At 34.6% G+C, this 23,765-nt stretch overlaps 1 protein-coding gene across 1 annotated transcript in view; it reads left to right on the top strand.

The window, feature by feature from the left end:
- Positions 1 to 18,492, top strand: part of LOC139498303 (low-density lipoprotein receptor-like) — a 69,180-nt gene extending 50,688 nt beyond the window's left edge. The window contains exons 2-7 of the mRNA XM_071286669.1: positions 4,284 to 4,350; positions 7,964 to 8,089; positions 9,314 to 9,442; positions 14,916 to 15,041; positions 15,893 to 16,018; positions 18,342 to 18,492. Of these exons, the coding sequence (XP_071142770.1) occupies positions 4,290 to 4,350; positions 7,964 to 8,089; positions 9,314 to 9,442; positions 14,916 to 15,041; positions 15,893 to 16,018; positions 18,342 to 18,430 (657 nt within the window). The 5' untranslated portion in view covers positions 4,284 to 4,289 and the 3' untranslated portion in view covers positions 18,431 to 18,492. The remainder of the gene's footprint in view (positions 1 to 4,283; positions 4,351 to 7,963; positions 8,090 to 9,313; positions 9,443 to 14,915; positions 15,042 to 15,892; positions 16,019 to 18,341) is intronic.
- Positions 18,493 to 23,765: the final 5,273 nt, after the last annotated feature.

The raw sequence follows: 23,765 nt of genomic DNA, 5'->3' as shown, positions 1-23,765 counted from the left end.
TGTATAGTATACAGATACAGCATAGCGATATCTGTATAGTAGAACAATTGCAGGATAAATAGAAATTATCACGTGGTTTCTCTTATGTCCTACAAATTACAATGTATGTTATTGTGTACTGTCTGTTATTTATGTGTTCTCCCATCTTGACTATCTGTAATAATCATTAAAATGTTAACTTGGCATGCCATACTTGATAGAAATGCGAACGTGAAAGAAAGCACTCTTTATCAAGCGTCAACAAAGATTACATTCGAAGATTTCTTCATTTCTACAACAAAATATGTGTATTTTAGGGAAAATGTGTATCAATTTTCAATGTTGACACCACTATCGATCTGCTGGATGTAGAATTTTATGAAGCAAAATTACGGCTCTAATTAAAACTGCTATATTTGTAGTATATTTGTGGATTAAAATGTTTTACGTTTGCGCGCGGCTTTTGATTACATTTGCACGCATTCATTTTACAGGTAAACGCATATAAAAATATAAATAAAAGTTAAATTAGATTATAATTGACTTTATATTTTTTTTTTTCATTTTCATAATAAATTTGACTATCAATTATTAATTTTGAAAATATTTCTTAATTCAAATTATATATTGTTCATATTGAATTCTAATTATAGGTGAGACAATACTTGGTCATGTTTTATGAAGATTTAAACCCAAGTCGAAAGTGATCATTATAAACTCCGTAGTATAGCTTAAGGCATACATATAACTTCATTGCGAATATTTCAGACTAAAAAGTGTTTCAACGAATAGTGATCGTTTTTAAAATTAGTAAATCATTTAAGTTAGCTTGTAAACATATGTATGACGTTACGCACGATACTGGTGTCACCAAACGTAACGTCGAATTACGACGTTTTCTTACAAGTTATTTTCATAACAATTTTGGTTTAAACAGGCGGATTGACAAACACACATTTTATAAAACGACTATCTAATTTAATAATGATAAAATACAATTAAAACGGAATATTTTGGTATATATAATGATACAGTTTTGTTTTACTAACTGAAGTACATATTCGCCATCCAAATGTTAATACACGTCAAAGTAAGAAGTGACACCAGTATCGTGCGTAACGTCATGTACCATTAGGCACACACATGGAGTTTGGGCTAGTACCGACATGTAAAGTAATAAATTTATCTATACTTTTACCTTTGAGATTAGTTATGATGTAACATTTTAACATTTTTATCTGTATATATTTCGAGGATTTAGACCTTGTGTATTATAAAACGGACTTATCTTGCTTGAAACCCCACTTCTACCTCATAGTTGGTGTGCTGGGGATTAAGACTAACGGAATTAGTACTTATACTTATAAATAATTGAGCAAATTATCATGATTATAAATAAATAAGTATTATTACCTGTATTTTACCTGAGTTTACCTGTCAAAAAAATGCGCGAAATTGTAATCAAAAGCTGGGCGCAAACGTAATGATTTTTGCGCGCAAATGTGATGGTAATGCGCGCAAACGTAATGCACCGATTTTTGTTGTGTTATAGCAAAGACCGGGTTAATTATTGACTATGTAATATTGTTATCGTACGGTGCAGTCCGGTGTATTCGTGCACCTTATGGCTCCACTTTGATAAACTTATAAAAACTAATAGTTGGATAAAAAAATTTGAAATAATTCACGACATATATATATACTTTAGTTTCATGAAATCTTCTTAATGTTTGATTTTACCCACAAGATTATGTGTACATAATGTGTGTCCAAAATTAGGCCGAGAAACCCCTGCTATGAAAGGTTTTCAAATGTCCAATGATTTCGTCCATGCTTTCAAAAAGTGTTAATTTTGGAGAAAGGATTTTATACTAAGAAATACAGTTCAGTTTGAACAAAGTATTTTTCTTCAGTTTAATGAAATTTGCCGTATTTAAAATGAAACCATTTCCCAGCTAATATATTCATAATAAAAATGGTTAATCATAGAATTACAATTATATCTTCATTTTGTATAATCAATTGTTATCTTGTCTTTCTCTTACTATTCTAATAAAATTATAACAAAAACGATTCTTTTTGTGACGAAATCATACAATGTGAGATATCACTGACTGTGCGAAGCTCTCAGTCCGACAAATCATGGAGTTGATAAGCCTGTAACGGTATTTTTTCCGCTGATTTTGATGTACAAGTAATCCAATCACTTGCATGGCATCCATTTTAAATGGACACTTAAGTACTTAATAGCGCGCATTCGTTCAATTAAATTTAATAGTGAGTTAATGGACTATTTACGTTAATTAAATTTTGTGCAACGCAAGTAATTATAGACTATTAAGTTTAAGTATACTTTTAATAGACTATTAACTTTGATAGACATTTGTGCAACCCAGTCCTGTTTCAGATGCCCTTTCAAAAACCGACAAAAGTGAACAACTTTTAAATATCTAATAATTCGTTGTAATTGGCCTTTTTAATGGTAATGACTCTATAAATATATGTACATTGAGAGTACCATGAGATTGAATTTTCTCGTGTTCGTTGAATGATCAAACTTCTCTTAGGTAAGTATTTTTTATATTATCCCTGAACGAATGTTCATATACATGTATTACTTATATGATTGCATCTAATATATTATTCAATTTAAAAGATACGTAATAGCGGGAAGTTACGTTAATGTTTTAAATATTCTAACGGATGTGTGTGCATGGACAAATTAAAATTCAAAGCTATTATATTTCCTTTAGCCAAATTATATATTATACAATTAGATAAATGATTTATGAAACTTAAAATGTGTTTTTATAACGCTAATGTAATAGTGGAATATAGTTTATACCTTCAAATTACCAGAAAATAACTATCTGCGATCTGCAATTTCTATAAAAAAGAAATAACTGAATAGATCATTAAACAAACAGGTAATTCAATACTTATAAGGGACAACTACTTGTAGAAACATATTGTTCATACTTTTTTTGTACTGGTTAAATGTGTCGGAAAATGATCTGATTTAAAAAGGACTATTATCGATTAAATAAATCAATCTTTTTTTTTAAATTGTTGAACTCAGATTCAGAAATCGATCGACCAATTCAAATACTTCATTTGGTGTTGTGAGTACACATTTTGTACTCCGAGTAAAGTTTGTTTTACGTAAAAGTAGGTTATGTCGACAAGATTAACGTCACGTGCTATGCATATATCACTTCGAATTCAAACTCAGTTAAAATGCCACAATGGGGAAAATAAAGAGGCAATGAACTAATTGAAAATCTTTCACAATTTATTCTATTATTTTGATTACTTCGGATTTTGCTGGATTACGAGGTTGGAAGCTTTGTATTTTCAAAATAGCTATCAATTACAGCTAATTATTAACCAACTAAGTACATTATAGCCAAAAATGACTGTTTATTAAAAATTACATATTTTCTGTAATGACCCTGTTTTTCTGTAATGGCCCTGTTTTTTTCTGTAATGGCCCTGTTTTTCTGTAATGGCCCTGTTTTTCTGTAATGGCCCTGTATTAATGCCCAGTTTGTCTGTTTTAAGCCCAGTTAGGGTTTTTAATAAAGTTAATAAAATTAAGTTGTAAAGAGTATAATACAATGTACCTTTTTGTATTTTATTTTATTTAGTAACCAGCAACCAACATTAGAAAACCATATAAAGGGATCACTGGTCATCCTGTTTTTCAACACATAACTTCTTTCAACTTAATATCTTGGATATTTAGTATATTTAAAGCTTTATAATGGTGAAGTACAAATATTTTTTTTTCAAACTAAACTGTCATTAAAAGAGTAACAGACGTTGGCAGCAACACATACACTTTTGTTCAGTTGGTTAATAAATGTATTAGGAAATGGGTGTTTTTATAATGGCCCTGTTATATATCCTCGGTCAGTAATAATGGCCTCGGATGTCTGCAATGGCCCTCGGCGTTGCCTCTGGCCATTACAGACTACCTCGACCATTATTACAGACCTTGGACATATAACAGGGCCATTATAAAAACACCCATTCATTAATACTATAACAATACTACTGTCATGGAAAAGATATTAAACGGGTATTATTTGTGATAAAAAGAGAGGCAACAGATACCAAAAGGATTTAATTATAATTTAATGTCCGAATTATAGTAATCTGAATTGCATTATTCATTGACAGTTTGTATGCAATGCACATTACAGGGAAAAAAATAATAACTTTCTACAAAATTATAACATATTTTTTCCGTATAACATAGCACTATGGATACGTCTTCTGTAATTTTGTATGTATTTAAACAGGACAAAATGAATTACCTTCTGCTGACAATCTTTGTATATGGATTCTGCACATCGTTATCGATATCAGGTAAGTTTGTGAATTGATACAAAAATGTAAATCGTTTAAACTCCATACAAACAATGCATGTTTAATGTTCATTTATTTTCAATTGAAACTTTTCTGGTAAACAAGTGACACCACAATATGAATCATGTTATTTTCCAAAAACAAATGAAAACAACAATTTGTAAATGAAATGCATCCGAAAACTGTTCTTGATTTATCTGCATCAGGAACGCTCAAAACAAAATGTTTGAAAGCAAAGGATGAATAAGTACCAGGGCATGTGAAGAGCTGTTTAACCAAAAGGGATCGCAAAATAATAGGTTAATCCATTTAAGGTCAATTTGTATGAGGGAGTTGGAACCTTAGTTTCTTTATTTTTTTTTTTTTTTTAATAATCGGACCATCTATGTATGTTAGCAATCATTTCCATACTTAATCAGATATTACTGAGATGATGATAGGGGATGTATTTTTGTAAATTTTTCAAATAATCTTGAACTTCATCCAAATCATGTATTATTTTCAAGAGAGCTAAATTCAAGTGCAACATGTACATTGAGCTGCAAAAGTTTCTTATCATCTGCATCCGATTTCACCTGGATAGATGCACGCTTGATAAAGCTAGTTTGTCTAGCGAAATATTGCGTTTATTTTTATCATTTTTTAAATATTTTAAACGTTCTAATATTTACATACTTAATAGTGTGTTAAATTTACACTGTGAGGCAATCTATATATGTTAGTCAAATGCGTTTTGTTTAAATATACTTTTTCACTTTTTTGGTCTTTTGGAAAATGTTGTTTGTGCTGTATTTAGACCCTTCTACAACGAAATTTGTTTGACATGCACACGTATAAAAACTTCGGTTTTTATCCAACGCAATCATAGGTTTGAACGTAGTTTTCAATTTAGGCTTGTTTATATATATATTTATATATAATGTCTACAAATAGCAACAATCAACATTCAATCTATTAAAGCGTGGATCAGTTTGAGAAAAATAAACTGATACGGTTAATGAATTAACATTATATAAATGTCTAAGAATATAGCTTAAACACGCTAATTAATACATTAAAAAGTTCTATAAGATTTTAAATAGAAATACGTTTTTATAATTTTATATATTATGTCTCTGCGCAAAGCTAGGCGGTGTTGTCGTAGAAGTTAGAAATAAAAAGTACAGGTTCCAGCCCCGATCGGGGAGGAAGTTACGATCAAATCTACCCTTACATCGTTAGGTTAAGTTTCTAGGCACTATATATACTATGCCGTTCATTTGCCGCGTTTTTCTCTTTTTTTAATATACATATTTTTATTATCGTTCATACATTGTGTTGAGTCCTTCAGGTTCTAAAGTTTTTAATTTTTTTTATCCAAAAGGCTTCTGTAGTTTTTCTGTATATTTCTGTCCCAAATAACTTTTTTTTCTATGGCGGTAACTTTTAAATTTGTCATTGAATGATTGTGCTGAATGAAATGGTTGGCTACTGGATCTTCTGTTTTCTTTGTTCGTATTTTTGAAAAGTTCAATAGCATCCGTTGATATAGTGTATCACCCGTTTGTCCTACAACATAACAGACATCTTAGTGCACACAAAGCATAATTTACTATTTTATAAACAAACTAATGGATGTGGACCATGTGGTAAACATTGTGCATTATGCTCATATATAAATGAAACCAAGATATTTTATGACAACACCGACAAAGAATATACCATTCAGGGACAAATAAATTGTAAAACCGTAGGCGTAGTATATGCAATTAATTGTACAAATGGTTATATATGTAGGACAAACGGGAGATACACTATATCAACGGATGCTATTGAACTTTTTCGTTTATATAGCTAACTATATGGCGTCAATTTTACTAATTGTAGAAGAAACATCGATATTTTTCTAGTGATTTTATGAAAGTAAGAACTATCTTTCCCAATATAACATTTTTTATTTTACCAAATGAGATTGAACTTATTATTTTAACCTTTATTTTTGCTTGATTAAAGAATTTATAAAAATCGAAGAATATTACGGTGATAAAGTTAGGACCCTTTCTTTATTATTTATCCATGTTATCGTTTAGAAGCTTCATTCCAAATCTTTTGATTTTCAGTGTCCAAATATTTAATTCTTTTTTTTCAAAGGTAAATGCTGCGTAAATTGCTTGTTAAATGTAGTAAACCAAAACGTTACCGTTGTCTTGTCTTGGTTTTACATTTTAGCTTATCGGGCATCAGGGTTTTCCTTCGCACTTTTTGGCCGTCGTCCATCGTCGTCGCCCGTAACTCTTACACACATTTTCTCCTTTGAACCTATGTGCCCAATTTACCAAACTGCCAACAATCATTATTTGGGTATCTAAGAGACAAGCTATTGTCTAATGACCCCGTTTTCCAACCAACATGTCTGGAAGCCTTAACAAATAGAACATAGGAGTAAGAAGAACTTGTTCGTCGTTTATCTTGAAAGCCTCTATAAATAAAGAAAATCTAACAGGAATGAAATGTTTATTTTTTTAAAATCTACATACCGGTTTTTAACAGGAAAACTGTCAGACGACTAGTAGGTATTGAATTTTAAAGAGTGAAAATAGGATGAACGGATTATATAAACCGGAGGGAAAATATAATACAAGCCCAAACGAAATAGATATGAACAAGTCTTAATTGAAAACAACGTTCAAACCTATGATTGCGTTGGATAAAAAACGCAGTTTTTATACATGTGCATGTAACAAATTTCGTTGTAGAGGGGTCTAAATACAGCTCACACAACATTTTCCAAAAGACCAAAAGAGTGAACAAATATATTTTAACTAAACGCATTTGACTAACAGGTCGAACAAATGATGTTCTTAAATCCTGCTGACTGCCATTGACGATTGCCAAATAAATGGATCACAAGGTGTAACAAAATGGTTCTCTATATTAATTTAATACCAAGTAGAAAACAATCAACTTGCGGCAAAGATGGTAAACCACAACATGAGGTGCTAAATTTTTTACACCATATTTGGATTTCAACAATTAATGTCTCTTCAGTGATGTTAGAGATCGAAGAATTTGGAAGGCAATTTAGTTTACTCAATTAAGGATAGACTTTTGAATTTTAAAGAATGAAAATAGGATGAACGGATTATATAAACCGGAGGGAAAATATAATACAAACCCAAACGAAATAGATATAAACAAGTCTTAATTGAAAACAACGTTCAAACCTATGATTGCGTTGGATAAAAAACGCAGTTTTTATACGTGTGCATGTAACAAATTTCGTTGTAGAGGGGTCTAAATACAGCTCACACAACATTTTCCAAAAGACCAAAAGAGTGAAAAAATATATTTCAACTAAACGCATTTGACTAACAGGTCGAACAAATGATGTTCTTAAACCCTGCTGACTGCCATTGACGATTGCCAAATAAATGGATCACAAGGTGTAACAAAATGGTCCTCTATATTAATCTAATACCAAGTAGAAAACAATCAACTTGCGGCAAAGATGTTAAACCACAACATGAGGTGCTAAATTGTTTACACCATATCTGGATTTCGAAGGCCATTTAATTTACCTCAATTTATATATATATTTATCTAAAAAGTATATACATAGCCAGTTATCTTACAGCGAAAGAATGTGGCTTCCGTATGGCAAAATGTCGGGATGGTATTGAATGTGTGTCTGACTTAGTCTTCTGTGACGGACACAATGATTGCCGTGATCAATCTGACGAAGACGAAGACTTTTGCAAAGGTAAATCATAATATTGTATGTAAAAGATATTCCTGATTTGCACCTTTCAATATACTATTGTTTTATCATGTCAATATGCTTTTACATGTCAATATGCTTTTACAGACATTAAGTTTCAGAATATTAAAATGGGTTTAATACATCCGCATAATGATAATCATATTAATATTAAAGACCACTCGTCCATAACAACGACAATGCCAGCTTGTAGATACGGTGAATGGCCTTACTATCTTTTATATCTGCGTATTCGTTGAGACTGAACATTTGCTTAATCATTAGTACCGAAACTATATCATGTCACGATGATTATATACACATCTACGATACTTTTATTAAATATTACAACGATATCCAAATATTGTGCCAGGTCTAAAACTTGTTTTCTCGAATTCCACCGTTAAGAATACCGTACTGTATACCTAGTAACCCCCAGCAATCTCACCCATTCAGTGGTGGAAATAAAAACATAAGTTACTGAACCAGTCTGTTTAAACGCTGTGCGTACAGAGAACAGAACACACTGCGTTCTATGTTCTTTTTTTAGTATTTGGTTAACAACAATCGCGCGTCATTCAAAAATTAACCTTCATACCAAAATGAAATGTTACATTCGTGATGAAACCTGCTTCTACAAAAAAGGTACAGATAAACAAAAGAAAAAAAAATTGATAAAACTTTTGTGTCATGGTCTTTTTAGCATACAAATGTTAATATAAGAAATGTATGCTCTTTTTGTAATTTTTATTTGGGTGTAACAGTGTTAATCGTGCACACATTTTAAGAATGAAGCGCTTCCGCGCTTCATAAAAATGTGCTTCGGTCAACACTTTTACACCCCATTAAAATTAAAAAAAGAAGCATTCATTTCTTAAGTAATAATAACATTAGCCAGGAAAACTTTTGCCATTAAACTTTGTTAAGGTGTTTATCATTACTAAATACTACGGAATCTTAAAAGATATTAAAAACAGAAAGTAGAATAAAACGATGTGAAGTCCATGTAAGCGAAAACTGGACACATATTCTTTCAATCAGAACCGGATACGTTTCCTGATAAAAGAAAACATTTGTATTCAAATGACTTTTGATAATGAAAATAACGACAGGGTCAAGATGTGCACTGAAAGTTTTGTGCTGACATTTTCGACAGGAAATGGTTTAAATTGACGTCTAAAAATAGATAAACATTTCTAAAATAAGTTTTTTTTTTTTTTTATACAGCAAATATTATATGCCAGGAATGGTATATGAAATGTAAGGATGATTTACATTGTTTTGTTCCGCATGAACTGTGTAATGGATACCAGAATTGTCCTGATAATTCTGATGAAGATGAGGACTTTTGCAGAGGTAAAACACAAATCAAAATTAATGAAAATAGTGTCTTCTTTTAGTAAATACAATACACAATTGTTTTATACTCCGTATACAGTTGTGTAATACACAAAGCTACTGAATAAAAAATAGTTGCTTCTACAAAAAGAGTAAAGATAAACAAAACAAAATGTGATGTAGTATCCGGAGGGTTAGTTTCAGGTTATCAGACAGACCATCTAGAGATGTCCGAAGCACTACCCAGAAACCATCCTCTTCCGGTTGAAACTACTAATGGCTACAGACGCTAAATTCACTAGAAGAGCAATCGGCCGTTCCTGACTGCAGGAACGACCATCTAAGGTATATATCGGTCTTGAGATATACTCGGGATCACAACATTGGCGCTGCGAGCACTTATTTGCGTGGTGCATTGCAATTAAGAGCTCATTTTGTGATTTGAGGCGGAGTTCGCTTCGACAGTGTTTCCCGCGGAAAAGGATTCGGGGGAAACCTTTGCCGATCGTTTTTTGTTGTGTAATACTCTGGTAGAGAATATTACATAACATTTCAGGGGTTTTGCAGCGCGGTAGAACCCCTGATTTTTGCGTATTATTGAGTATTTTTTATATTTTTGCCGTGCCGGTAGTGAACGGCAAAGAATAGTAAGGCAGGAGGGGTAAGGTGTTTTGGTTTATTCCAGCGCGGGAATAAGTCATTTCAGGCACTCGTGGAGTATTTTGGAGAAATACTTCACGGTTGGTTTAGGAGAAAGGATTGTGCAAGTAGACGTCAGGTTACCTTGCTGACCATGAAGGGATAACTGGGTACCAGTCACTGGTAACTTCAGACCAGAAGGACGGGTTACCAGTCGACAAGTTATTGTTTTTTTTACTTCTGATAACCGCAGACCAGAAGGACGGGTTACCAGTAGTATTGTTATTGTTATTGTTTTGTTTACTTCTGTTAACCGCAGACCAGAAGGACGGGTTACCAGTCTTTGTGTTATTGTTTTGTTTACTTTTGTTAACCGCAGACCAGAAGGACGGGTTACCCGAAGCAGTAGTATTTGTGTTATTAAATAAATAAATTGTGGTATTGAGTGTGTTGTTTGTTGTTGTTTATTCTTTAAATAAATAAACTTTGTTATAAATTGTTGTTCAGTGATTTACAGTTACAAATGTCGGTTGTAAACCTAAACACTTGTAGCTTTCAAGAGTTACTCCAGCTCCCAGGTATAGGCATAAAAACTGGGGAGCAAATAATGGACATTATGGAGGGCAAGGGCTTTGTGACCGAGTCAGACTTGTCCACTATCTCCCACCTACGAGTAACGAGGGGCCTCTTATCCAGGCTGGACTTCAGCCCAAATGGAGGCGGCCAAAATATTGGGCCACCACCTCAGGCCCAAGGCAGGCATGGTGAGATGTTAGACAGGGGACACATTACCCCACAGGTCACACCCTCCCAAGTACAAGGCCAATCTGCATTTAGGCAAGAAGCATGGCACCAGGGGCAAAGTCCCGGGACTTGGAAGGGCCCAGCCAGATGGACTCTGCCTCCCTTGAATATAGTTCATATCCCGGTGATGCAAATGCTAGACCTGAACCCACAGGGAATTGGGATGGGGCCTACAGGGAACGTTTACAGAAAAAAGAGTGGAGTCACCATGATATTGGTGACCCAAACCAAGGTAGCCCCCCTCACCACATGTACAGGGGTAGTATTGGGAACAAGCCGTATTGTTCAGGTAAAGACAGTGCGTGGGACAAACTTACCCCGAACTATTGGGGCACACCTTCACACCCCATGGGTCACGCAAGCAACTATGCAGGTCAGGGGTCAGCACCCTGTACCCAACCAGCTTATACTGGTGGGGGACAGTATGAGATGGCCTGCAGTAAGTATGGCAAGAGGCAAGACAATAGGGGTGCGGACACAAGGCAGACCCCATCTCGTGACTATGGGGATAGGCAACCCAAGAACCAGTATAATCAAGGGTATAAAGCGGTGCCCCCACAAGGGGTCACCGCAGGGGTGAGCTATGGACAACAGGCCTATCCAATACCCTATAATGAGGATAGGCCTATGGAAAACCCAAGGGGACCTGACAACAATGATGGGGTACGAGGAACTTTAGGTGGCGTCTCTAAAGTTACCAATGCCCCCAAAAATATTAAGTATGACGGAAAGGGCAACTGGCAGGCCTTTTTCACAAAATTTACAAGGTACGCAGATGTTTGTGAATGGGGTCCCCAGGAATGCAAGGACCAACTTTGCTGGTTCCTTGAGGGAAAGGCCAGCGAATATTATGTCCTCTTAACAGAAAGAGACAGGGAGGTGAGTTATAGGGAGCTTGTGGAGAAGCTTCACAAGCGCTTTGGTTTCAAGGCACTCCCTGAGACCGCCCGGGTCCAGTTTAACAATGCCCGGCAAGCCCCTGAGGAGTCTCTTGAGGACTGGGCTGATCGGGTGTTGTCCTTAGCCACCAGGGCATTTAGAAACCTCCCTGACGACTATATGTATGAGCAAGCCGTAATGCGGCTGTGCCAGGGTATTGAAAACAAACAGTTGTGAGTGCAAATCTCTAACCTTGAGCCCCAAAGTATTGAAGAGGCCATAGATAAAATACGGCTATTCCATCACAACACACAGGCAATATATGGTAAGCCAAATAGGCGTGAGGTTAGACAGGTAACTGATGGGCAGTATGGAGACCACCATGAGGCCTTCCGTGAGTATCAGGGGCCCCATGTAAGGGATACCATGGCCCTTGAGAGGGCCCCAGCCAGTACATGGAAAGTGGAGTTAGAAAAGTCTGATAAGAAGTTTGAAAACAAACTAGGTCAAATCCATAAAAAATTAGACGACATGATGGAGCAATTCAAGCAACTCCTCACAAGCCCCATTGCAGGAAGCTGCTTACCTGGCAGACAGACAGGGACAGAAAGTTGCCACCGCTGTGGGGGAAGGGGCCATTCCAAAATGGAATGCCCAAATGGAGGTAAGTCCGTTTCAGGGGGTCCATCCACTGATAGAGGGCCTCCATGGGAGGGAGTGTGCTAACATTGTCTTAAGCCTGGACATGTTAAGAAGGACTGTCTGGATTTACAGGAGAGGGATAGAACTGTTAGCTCCACAATTCAGTCAAGCAGAACAGAAACAGGACCATTAAACTTAAACGGGACTACTCAGGAGGCCGGAGTGAGTCCCCGCAAATGAAGTTAGGCCTCTCAGTAATTGAGTCTATACCCAAGGGAGAGTAGCGGAGGTAGCTATAGTGGGCCCAGAGGTAAGTGCCAGGGACAGAGAGGGGAACAGAGAACCTAGAGTGTCGGTGAAGGTTAGAGCAGAGATTGATTCAGAGCAGTGCTCCAATTCTGACAAAGAGGCAAATCCTTCAGATGGATTGGACTGCTACCTATTAAAATGTCTCTGGAACATATTGTGGCATAGTGCACGGGAGTTGGACCACAGCCTTCTCCCAGGTGGGTATTTGTTGGTAGAGGAAATCCTTAAAAGGGACCCAGGCTTTGCCGGGTACTCCTTACCTGATATTCATAAACTGATCAAGGTTGATGTGGATAGGAGGTTCACTTTAATAAAGGACTCTGACAGTGGTTGTTGGAAAATAAGGGCCAACCAGGGGTATTCCTTGATGGTGGATACCCCAGCCATACCGTTAGTAGAGAAATGTGAGGTGCCCCAAGGCAACTTAGTTACTGCAGCATTGCTCACAGGCGACAAGGAGGGTTCAGTAGCCAATATTATGAGGAAACCCATAGGAGCTATTTTGGCAGTTGAGAATCACAGTAGCATTCAAAAGGTTGCTGCCACAACAGAGACAACTTTGGCAAGTGATGAGGAGGCCCAAGAAAGTTGGGACTACACCTCAGACAGTGAGGCACATACCACTTCGGTAGAAGGGGCCAGTGATGAGAAAATAGTCACAGTGTTTCCTACTCCTGTTGTTGACGGAGGAATGACTGACAATACTGAAAACAGTCATACATCACTCACTTTTGGAACCCTTCCTCAACGGGAGAAACTGACAGAAAAGCCGCAACAGAAAGCAACAGTCCGCTCAACAATGAAAAAGTTATAACTTTCAAATCTGCTGTTAACAAGGAATCTGTATACATTAATCCAGAAAGCCCCGATTTGGGATTGGGGCTACTTTTCAAAACAGATAATGTTGGCACTAGGAATTTCAATCAGCAGCAGCCGCCACCAGTAGACAGTGGAACGTCAGTCTTGTGTGTGAGCACAGTTAGATCGGGTCCCAACAGAATTCTTTATCTAAACAAAGGTATAAATACATTGCACGTGAGGAAAAATGAGAACAGACTCCTCACGACAGAGAATGCATGGACCAGCACAACCTCCTGGGTCCAACTATATAGTGGACATGCAACCACTAAATGGACCGGTTCTGGTTTGTATAAAGACGGGGAAGAGTTGGCATACGATCCAGACAAGAACAATTCACAGTTGTCTGGGTTCCCAATTTGTTGGGAACCCATTGTAGTATCTTTTAGTTAATCAGTAGACCCATGGATACAAAGGGTCCGTTTTGGGGGGATAGGTTTTACACTTTTTAAAAATTGTTAGGGGGATAGGGTATATACTTTTTTTAATTTATGCATATTTTCTCTAAATTTGGTATTATTTCCGTATTTTATTGATTTTGGGCGACAATCACAGGGCCCCTCAGTAGAGGGGGCCTTATTAATAAAACTGGGGGGAGTGTAGTATCCGGAGGGTTAGTTTTAGGTCATCAGACAGACCATCTAGAGATGTCCGAAGCACTACCCAGAAACCATCCTCTTCCGGTTGAAACTACTAATGGCTACAGACGCTAAATTCACTAGAAGAGCAATCGGCCGTTCCTGACTGCAGGAACAACCATCTAAGGTATATATCGGTCTTGAGATATACTCAGGATCACAACATTGATAAAACTTTTGTGTCATGGTTTTTTAGGCATAAAAATGTTATTATAAGAAATGAATGCTTCTTTTTGTAATTTTATTTGGGTGTAAAAGTGTTAATCGTGCACACATTCTAAGAATGCAGCGCTTCCGCGCTTCATGAAAAAATGCGTTTCAGTCAACACTTTTACATCCCAATAAAATTACAAAAAGAAGCATTCATCTCCTAATAATAATAACATTAGCCAGGAATTTTTTTCCGATTTAACTTTGTTAAGGTGTTTATCATTACTACATACTAACGAATCTGAAAAGATATTAAAAACATAAAGTAGAATAGAACGATCTAAAGTCCATGTAAGCGAAAACTGGACGAATCTTCCTTCAATCAGAACCGGATACTTTTCCTGATAAAAGAAAACATTTGTATTCACATGACTTTTGATAATGAAAATAACGACACGGTCAAGATGTGCACTTAAAGTTTTGTGCTAACATTCTCGACAGGAAATGGTTTAAATTGACGTCTGAAAAAAGATAAACTTTTCTAATTAAGTTTGTCTTTTTCTTTTAAACAGCAAGTATATGCCCGAAAAATTTTGTAAAATGTAAGGATGGTTTACATTGTGTTGATTCTACGTCGTTGTGTGATGGAATCCAGAATTGTTATAATAATTCTGATGAAGATGAGGACCTTTGCAGAGGTAAAAAACAAATCAAAATTAATGAAAATAGTGTCTTCTTTTAGTAAATACAATACACAATTGTTTTATACTCCGTATACAGTTGTGTAATACACAAAGCTACTGAATAACAAAAGTTAATTGCCGTAATTACATTTTGACAATATAATCAAATAATATAATCAATAAATACTGAAGAAGAAAAGTAAACAAAAATGAATAGAATGAATACCTTTAGAATAGCATAATTTTGCATTGCTTTAAGAGGAAACATTTTCAAGTACAAGTATTAAAGAAATATAACGCCACTTCGTATTTGATTTGTTTTTCCATCAGTTTTAATTCGAGTCATATTTGACGAAACAAGCACATTAAAATTCTGGTATTTATACTGAGTTTTTTATAGAGAAATATTGAGACTTTCAAATTCCTCAGAATTTCTTTTATTATTGGAGAATAATTCAAACTGTTGCTTTTCTCTTAAACATTGTTTCTTGTGTCGTTTATATAGCTAACTATATGACGTCAAATGTGAAACAGGATCTGCTTCCCCTACCGGAGCACCTGAAATCACCCCTTGTTTTTGTTAAGTAATTTTGTGATTTACTTTTTTACTAATTGTAGAGGAATTTCTTGGTTAAGGAATTTATGAAAATCGAAGAATATTAGATAAGGTTAGGACCCTTTCATATAATTTATCCATGTGGTCGTTAAGAACTTTTGATCTTCAGTGTCCAAATATTGAATTCTTTTTCAACGCATATTGCTCCAATAAACGTAGAAATGGTCATGCAAAGTCTTTTACGGATCGCAAGTGCTAAATTGTGAATGACTGACCTATAAAATTATATAAATAGACTTTCTTGTTACAGCAACCAAATGTAATGAACCAGATGTAAAATGCAAGGATGGTCTTCAATGTGTGTTTACCGATTTCCTGTGTAATGGAGGTAATGATTGCCAAGATAAATCTGATGAAGATGCGGATTTTTGCAAAGGTAAATGCTGCGTAAATTACTTGCAAATGTAGTAAACCAAGACGCTTACCGTTGTCCTGTCTTGGTTTTACATTTTAGCTCACCTGGCACAAAGAGGCATGCGGGCTATTTCACTTTTTGTCCGTCGTCCATCGTCGTCGCCCGTAACTTTCACACAAATTTTCTCCTCTGAACCAATGTGCCCAATTTAACCACATTGCCCACATTTATTATTTGGTTATCTTAGAGACAAATTATAGTCTAATGTCCAACCAACATGTCCAAAAGCCTTAACAAATATAACATAGGAGTAAGAAGAACTTGTTCGTCGTTTATCTTGAAAGCCTCTACAAATAAAGAATCTCTAACAGAAATGAAATGTTCAAAATCTTAAAATCTACATACCGGCTATTAACAGGAAAACTGTCAGACGACTAGTAGTTATTGCCTTTATATGACGAATTTTACCATTTGTATTGTCTAGTATCTTCGAAATGTATACAGAGAAAAACTTCGAATAGCAAGAATGGCAGATAAGAATATATCGTCAGACGACTTCTGGTTGGGGCTAGTATAAAAGCAAGAAGACGTAGTATGTTTGCAAATGAGACAACACTCCGACAGAGACCAAATGGCATAGGTGTTAACATCAATAGGACATATTACGGACATCAACAATGGGAACAAATCATACCGCATAGTAAGCTACAGAAGTCTCCGACAATACGAATGTAAAACAATTTAAGCCTCGGTCACACCTTACCGGATAGCTCGAACGGACGCCTAATGGATATCTTTTTTTTCAATCCGTTCATGTCCGTTAGACGTCCGTTCTTATCCGTTAGACGGCCGTCCATATCCGTTACATGTTCGTTAAGCGTACGTTTTATCCGTCGACGTCCGTTCTGTCCGGTGGTAAACTTTGAGCATGTTCAAAACTTTGAACGGATGTCCAACGGATAAAATGTCCGTTGAACTTCCGTTAGGCGTGCGTTCTGTACGGTACTCGTCCGTTTCGTTTCCGTTTTGTATCCGTTCCGTGTCCGTTATACATCCGTTGGGGGTCTGGAAGATGATTCACCTACGGACTTCTACCGTACGCTTAATAGATAAAACGGATGTTGAACGAATGAGAAACGGACTTCTACTGGACGTATAACGGATAAAACGGATGATGAACGGATCTGAAACGGATAAACGCCAATTGAAAATTTCACGTCAGAAATGCCAATTATTGGTATGTCAGATTTCTTAAAGTCCATAAATTCTTATTATTCATAATCGATCTTAGCGTAAAGTCACGTCTTCACAATCAAGCAGCTCTTATTCAGTCCAGACACTGACCTTTGGCGGCATTTTGAAGAACAAACCAAAACCAGTTACACAGAAACATTTTGAATATTTATGCGATTTACATGTATTATTATTGTCGCCTTTAATTTTTCCGTATTTCTTGTTAATCCGTTTTATCCGGTACGCTTCCGTTACGTGTCCGTTTTATGCGGTACTCGTCCGTTGGATGTACGTACGACATCCGTTCTGTCCGGTACGTTTCCGTTTCTTGTACGTTGAATATCCGGTGTAAGTCCGTTATGCATTCGTTATACGTCCGTTTTATTCGGTCAGTGCATCAACGGACTCCCAACGGATAACAATTTTCAACGGACAATTTTTATTTTCATCCGTTAGGCGTCCGTTCGTGCTATCCGGTAAGGTGTGACCGTGGCTTTACAAAACAATACACCAAAACCAACTACGGTATACACCAGTAGTCGACAACCACCGAATTACAGACACCTGACCTGGGACAGGCACATACAAAATTTGTTTGGGTTTAACAGGTTTGTTGGGAAAACTTTTCCCTAACATTTTTTAAATTTGTTATCGTGTATTAGACAAAAGCTGAAGAATAAATAGAGAAGCTGTAAAGAGAAAAAAATTATCAACAGTAAAGAAATATTTGAAATGAATTATATTTCAGTCCACAATGTTTGAGAACGAAAGAGGCTGTTAAAATCCTTCAGAAGAAACATTACATATTATTAAAATGTGCATTATGTCACTCAATTTATTTATAAGCAATGAAAATATGTTTATTTTTTACTTTTCTTGTAATTTTAGGAGCCCGTTTTTGCATTTTTGATGTTTAATGCTATTCAACTTTTGTTTCGAGCGCTACTGATCAGTTTTACTCAGTAGAAATGCACGTCTTGCTTACCAAATTATCACTTATCTTGTACAACTAAATGTGGTTACAATATCATTATTTATTACACTGTCCGTTTTGAAAATGTTGTTTTCTTTAATTTCAGATGTAAGGAAATATATTCGTACTTCTTTTCAGGATTATCACAAAGCAGAGCACATGGAGCAGTCAAAATTGAAAAAATAAAAATGAAAAGAGCGGAAATGTTGAATTTTGCAACTTTTTAAATTTCCAATTTCCAATTTTGTTTATTATATAATGTAAAAGCAATATGAATAAAAGAGATAAAAAAAAACTAGTAGTCCTTTAGAATTTGTTATCTAATTTCTACTTTTCCGGGCTGCTTCTGAGAGTCTGAATGGGGTTTACAAAATATGGAATAATGGATATGCACAGCATCAAACGGGTAAAAATATAAGGAATAGAGAAAAATGCCAAAAGATTAAGAATAGAGAATAACATGGATCAGGGGGTGTTGAAATAGAAAAATGGAAAATAATGGGACACACAATTAATTAAAGAGTATCGTATTGAGTGGGGTCCAATCCTCACTTCTGGTACCAAACTTGTAGATGTTTGAACTATCTATTCATTCCTCGTATTTTGTTTTGGTGTTCGGTTCCATCACCGGTATTCCCTAAAAAAGTAGAAACACAGGACAATAATATTGTATTAACTTGACATACTCACGACATAAGGATAATACATACAAACCGGAAGATCAGATTACTAAGGATTGTCTATAACGATTGCTATAATGTCTATAAGTTCCGGTTGAAACTTTAAAAATTCTTCCAACAAAACCGATTTAATAAATCTGGTATCCACTCATTTGAAAATAAAATTCGTATCCACCTCTTTCAATGTTATTTCTTATTTCATTAAATAATTGAAGCAAAAGATGCGTTCATACGAAGACCAAGATCATGTTTAAATGGGAAATAAGCAAACCACAATAGCTACAGATGATCTTAAAAGATTACTTTAATGATATAAGTCTATGATACAGATATAAAGACATCATAGGTGTTTACCATCCCGCCTTTCATTACACTTATCTGTACTTACATAATACGAGGTGTGTTGCTATATCTAAACTATTTGTAACTTTGAGTACGTTATCAAGACAAGAAATATTTATTTCCTTTGATGAATATGCCTACTTCACTTATATGATAAATATTAGGTACGAAGATCTAAAATGAATAGAAGAAAATGTTTGGTATTCGTCAAGCAAACCAATACCATGTACAACAGACATCGTCACCAATATCAATATGTCTATACAATAGTATTTATTAGAACTGTTCCAACCATATCGATCTGATATGTTAACACTGGTACACACTTATGATTGTTGGTTTCTTTCTTTCTTTCTTGGTGCTTTATGCTAACTTCATCGACATTTGCTATTATAATAGTGGCCAGTGTTTATGAGTGAAGAAAGTTCAACTAACAAAACAATCACTCAAATGACGTCCCGCCGAAAGTGAAGTTTTTGGAGGATTTTGAGCTAAGAGTTAAGTCCCCTGAATCTCGTCAAAAGCACCTTTAATAAAAAAAAAGATCTAAATTAAATCACTGTTTAATATATAGACAATAACTGGTTAGTGTCTTTAAATATCAGCTGTATTTGTCCGAGGCTAGGAAACAAGGTGTATGCGAGCTTATAGCGAGCTATTACAGAGGGTTTGGATGGGGTTAAATTATTAAGGAATAATGCCCTAAAAAAAGATGATTAGAGAATAACGGGCAAAAAAAATGAAGATTAGAGAAATGCGTGGTCTAATTTTAGGAAGATTACAGAAAAAAGGGGTTAATTTTTGGAAGATTAGAGAAAAGAAGGGGTGAAAATTAAATGTTTACAGAATAACAGAACCCCCCCCCCCCCCCCCCACAACTCCAGACCCTCATTACACCTGTTTCGAGCCGAGTACAAATACAGCTGATATTTAAAGACACTAAACAGTTATTGTCTTTATCCTGCAATTAATTCTGTATATTTTTTGTGTTTTGAAAGACACAAAAACACATGTTTTGCATTTATTTTCGATTTGAAATCCCTTGAGGCCCGTGTAGTAATACGATACAGAAATCACACATTCAGCTGAAGACGGGTTCGCAAAAAAAAAAAGAAATCTCGAATGGTCAACAATAATACATCGCTCAAGGTGAATAATTATCTATTTTAACATAACAAATAATTTCAACAGTAAAAACAAATAACAAAACATTGTCCCATTTGAAACAGGAGTGTACGAGTTGTCCTACGCTTCAGACTCCACATTCACTAAGCATGCATTCTGAAATTGACATGGTTGTTTTTTTTTACACAATCATACACATTCAAGTTTTGAAATCGATAGTTGTCATCGTAGAAAAAACTGCTGTTCATGTGTTTATGTTATCAGAAAATTGGTGTGATTCTTATTGCTCAAAAGAAATGTTTGAAAACAAACAGAACGTATAAAAGTAATCGTTAATTTGCAATTGATACGGCATTGGAATGCGACTGCAATATACATTCTGAGGTCACGCAGGTTCATACAATACTCAGTCCGGCACTGGGCGGAGTTTTAAAGCGATATCTGTATAGTATACAGATACAGCATAGCGATATCTGTATAGTAGAACAATTGCAGGATAAATAAAAATTATCACGTGGTTTCTCTTATGTCCTACAAATTACAATGTATGTTATTGTGTACTGTCTGTTATGTATGTCTTCTCCCATCTTGACTTTCTGTAATAATCATTAAAATGTTAACTTGGCATGCCATACTTGATAGAAATGCGAACGTGAAAGAAAGCACTCTTAATCAAGCGTCAACATTGATTACATTCGAAAATTTATTCATTTCTACAACAAAATATGTGTATTTTAGGGAAAATGTGTATCAATTTTCAATGTTGACACCAATATCGATCTACTGGATGTAGAATTTTATAAAGCAAAATTACGGCTCTAATAAAAACTGCTATATTTGTAGTATATTTGGGGATTAAAATGTTTAACGTTTAAGCGCGGGTTTTGATTACATTTGCGCGCATTCATTTTACAGGTAAACTCAGGTAAACATATAAATAAAAGTTAAATTAGATTATAATTGACTATATATTTTTTTTTCCATTTTCATAATAAATATGACTATCAATTATTAATTTTGAAAATATTTCTTAATTCAAATTATATATTGTTCATATCAAATTCTAATTTTAGGTGAGACAATACTTGGTCATGTTTTATGAAGATTTAAACCCAAGTCGAAAGTGATCATTATAAACTCCGTAGTATAGCTTAAGGCATACATGTAACTTCATTGCGAATATTTCAGACTGAAAAGTGTTTCAACGAATAGTGATCGTTTTTAAAATTAGTAAATCATTTAATTTAGCTTGTAAACATACACCATTAGGCAAACACATGGAGTTTGGGCTAGTACCGACATGTAAAGTAATGAATTTATCAATACTTTTACTTTTGAGATTAGTTATGATGTAACATTTTAACATTTTTATCTGTATATATTTCTAGGATTTAGACCTTGTGTATAATAAAACGGACTTATCTTGCTTGAAACCCCACTTGCACCTCATCGTTGGTGTGCTGGGGACTAAGACTTACGGAATTAGTACTTATACTTATAAATAATTGAGCAAATTAAAAAATGTATCATGATTATAAATAAATAAGTATTTTTACCTGTATTTTACATGAGTTTACCTGTTAAAAAATGCGCGAAATTGTAATCAAAAGCTGCGCGCAAACGTAATGATTTTTGCGCGCAAATGTAATGCACCGATTTTTGTTGTGTTATAGCAAAGACCGGGTTAATTATTGACTATGTAATATTGTTATCGTACGGTGCAGTCCGGTGTATTCGTGCACCTTATGGCTCCACTTTAATAAACTTATAAAAACTAATAATTGGATAACAAAATTTGAACTAATTCACGACATATATATATACTTTAGTTTCATAAAATCTTCTTAATGTTTGATTTTACCCACAAGATTATGTGTACATAATGTGTGTCCAAAATTAGGCCGAGAAACCCCTGCTATGAAAGGTTTTCAAATGTCCAATGATTTCGTCCATGCTTTCAAAAATTGTTTATTTTGGAGGAAGAATTTTATACTAAGAAATACAGTTCAGTTTGAACAAAGTATTTTTCTTCAGTTTAATGAAATTTGCCGTATTTAAAATGAAACCATTTCCCCCCTAATATATTCATAATAAAAATGGTTAATCATAGAATTACAATTATATCTTCATTTTGTATAATCAATTGTTATCTTGTCTTTCTCTTACTATTCTAATAAAATTATAACAAAAACGATTCTTTTTGTGACGAAATCATACAATGTGAGATATCACTGACTGTGCGAAGCTCTCAGTCCGACAAATCATCGAGTTGAGAAGCCTGTAACGGTATTTTTTGATGTACAAGTAATCCAAGCACTTGCATGGCATCCATTTTAAATGGACAATTAAGGACTTAATGGCGCTCATTGTTCAATTAAATTTCATAGTGAGTTAATAGACTATTTACGTTAATTAAATTTTGTGTAATTATAGACTATTAAGTTTAAGTGTACTTTTAATAGACTATAAACTTTAATAGACAGTCCATTACTGTATAATAATTTTATGACACGTTTAAAATTAGGCTTGCCAAATGTGTTGACCTTTATTTAACCTTTGCACGTAGACAGTTTCTTTGCCCTTTCAAAAACCGACAAAAGTGAGCTACTTTCAAATATCCAATAATTGGTTGTAATTTGCCTTTTTAATGTTTCTATTAAATGGTAATGACTCAATAAATATATGTACATTGAGAGTACCATGAGATTGAATTCTCTTGTGTTTGTTGAATGATCAAACTTCTCTTAGGTAAGTATTTTGTTATATTATCCCTGAACGAATGTTCATATATTACTTCTATGATTGCATCTAATATATTATTCAATTTAAAAGATACGTAATAGCGGGAAGTTATGTAACGTTTTAAATATTCTAACGGATGTGTGTGCATGGACAAATTAAAAATGAAAGCGTCGAAATATTTCATATTATACAGATAATTATATTTCCTTTAACCAAATTATATATTATACAATTAGATAAATGATTTATGAAACTTAAAATGTGTTTTTATAACGCTAATGTAATAGTGGAATATAGTTTATACCTTCAAATTACCAGAAAATAACTATCTGCGATCTGCAATTTCTATAAAAAAGAAATAACTGAATAGATCATTAAACAAACAGGTAATTTAATACTTATAAGGGACAATTACTTGTAGAAACATATTGTTCATACTTTTTAAGTAAAGTTTGTTTTACGTAAAAGTAGGTTATGTCGACAAGATAAACGTCACGTGCTATGCATATATCACTTCGAATTCAAACTCAGTTAATATGCCACAATGGGGAAAATAAAGAGGCAACGAACTAATTGAAAATCTTTCACAATTTATTCTATTATTTTGATTACTTCGGATTTTGCTGGATTACGAGGTTGGAAGCTTTGTATTTTCAAAATAGCTATCAATTAC

The sequence above is a fragment of the Mytilus edulis genome, chromosome 12, assembly GCF_963676685.1.
Source record: "Mytilus edulis chromosome 12, xbMytEdul2.2, whole genome shotgun sequence".
Taxonomy (NCBI): Eukaryota; Metazoa; Mollusca; class Bivalvia; order Mytilida; family Mytilidae; genus Mytilus; species Mytilus edulis.
This window is presented reverse-complemented; position numbering and strand designations above follow the sequence as displayed.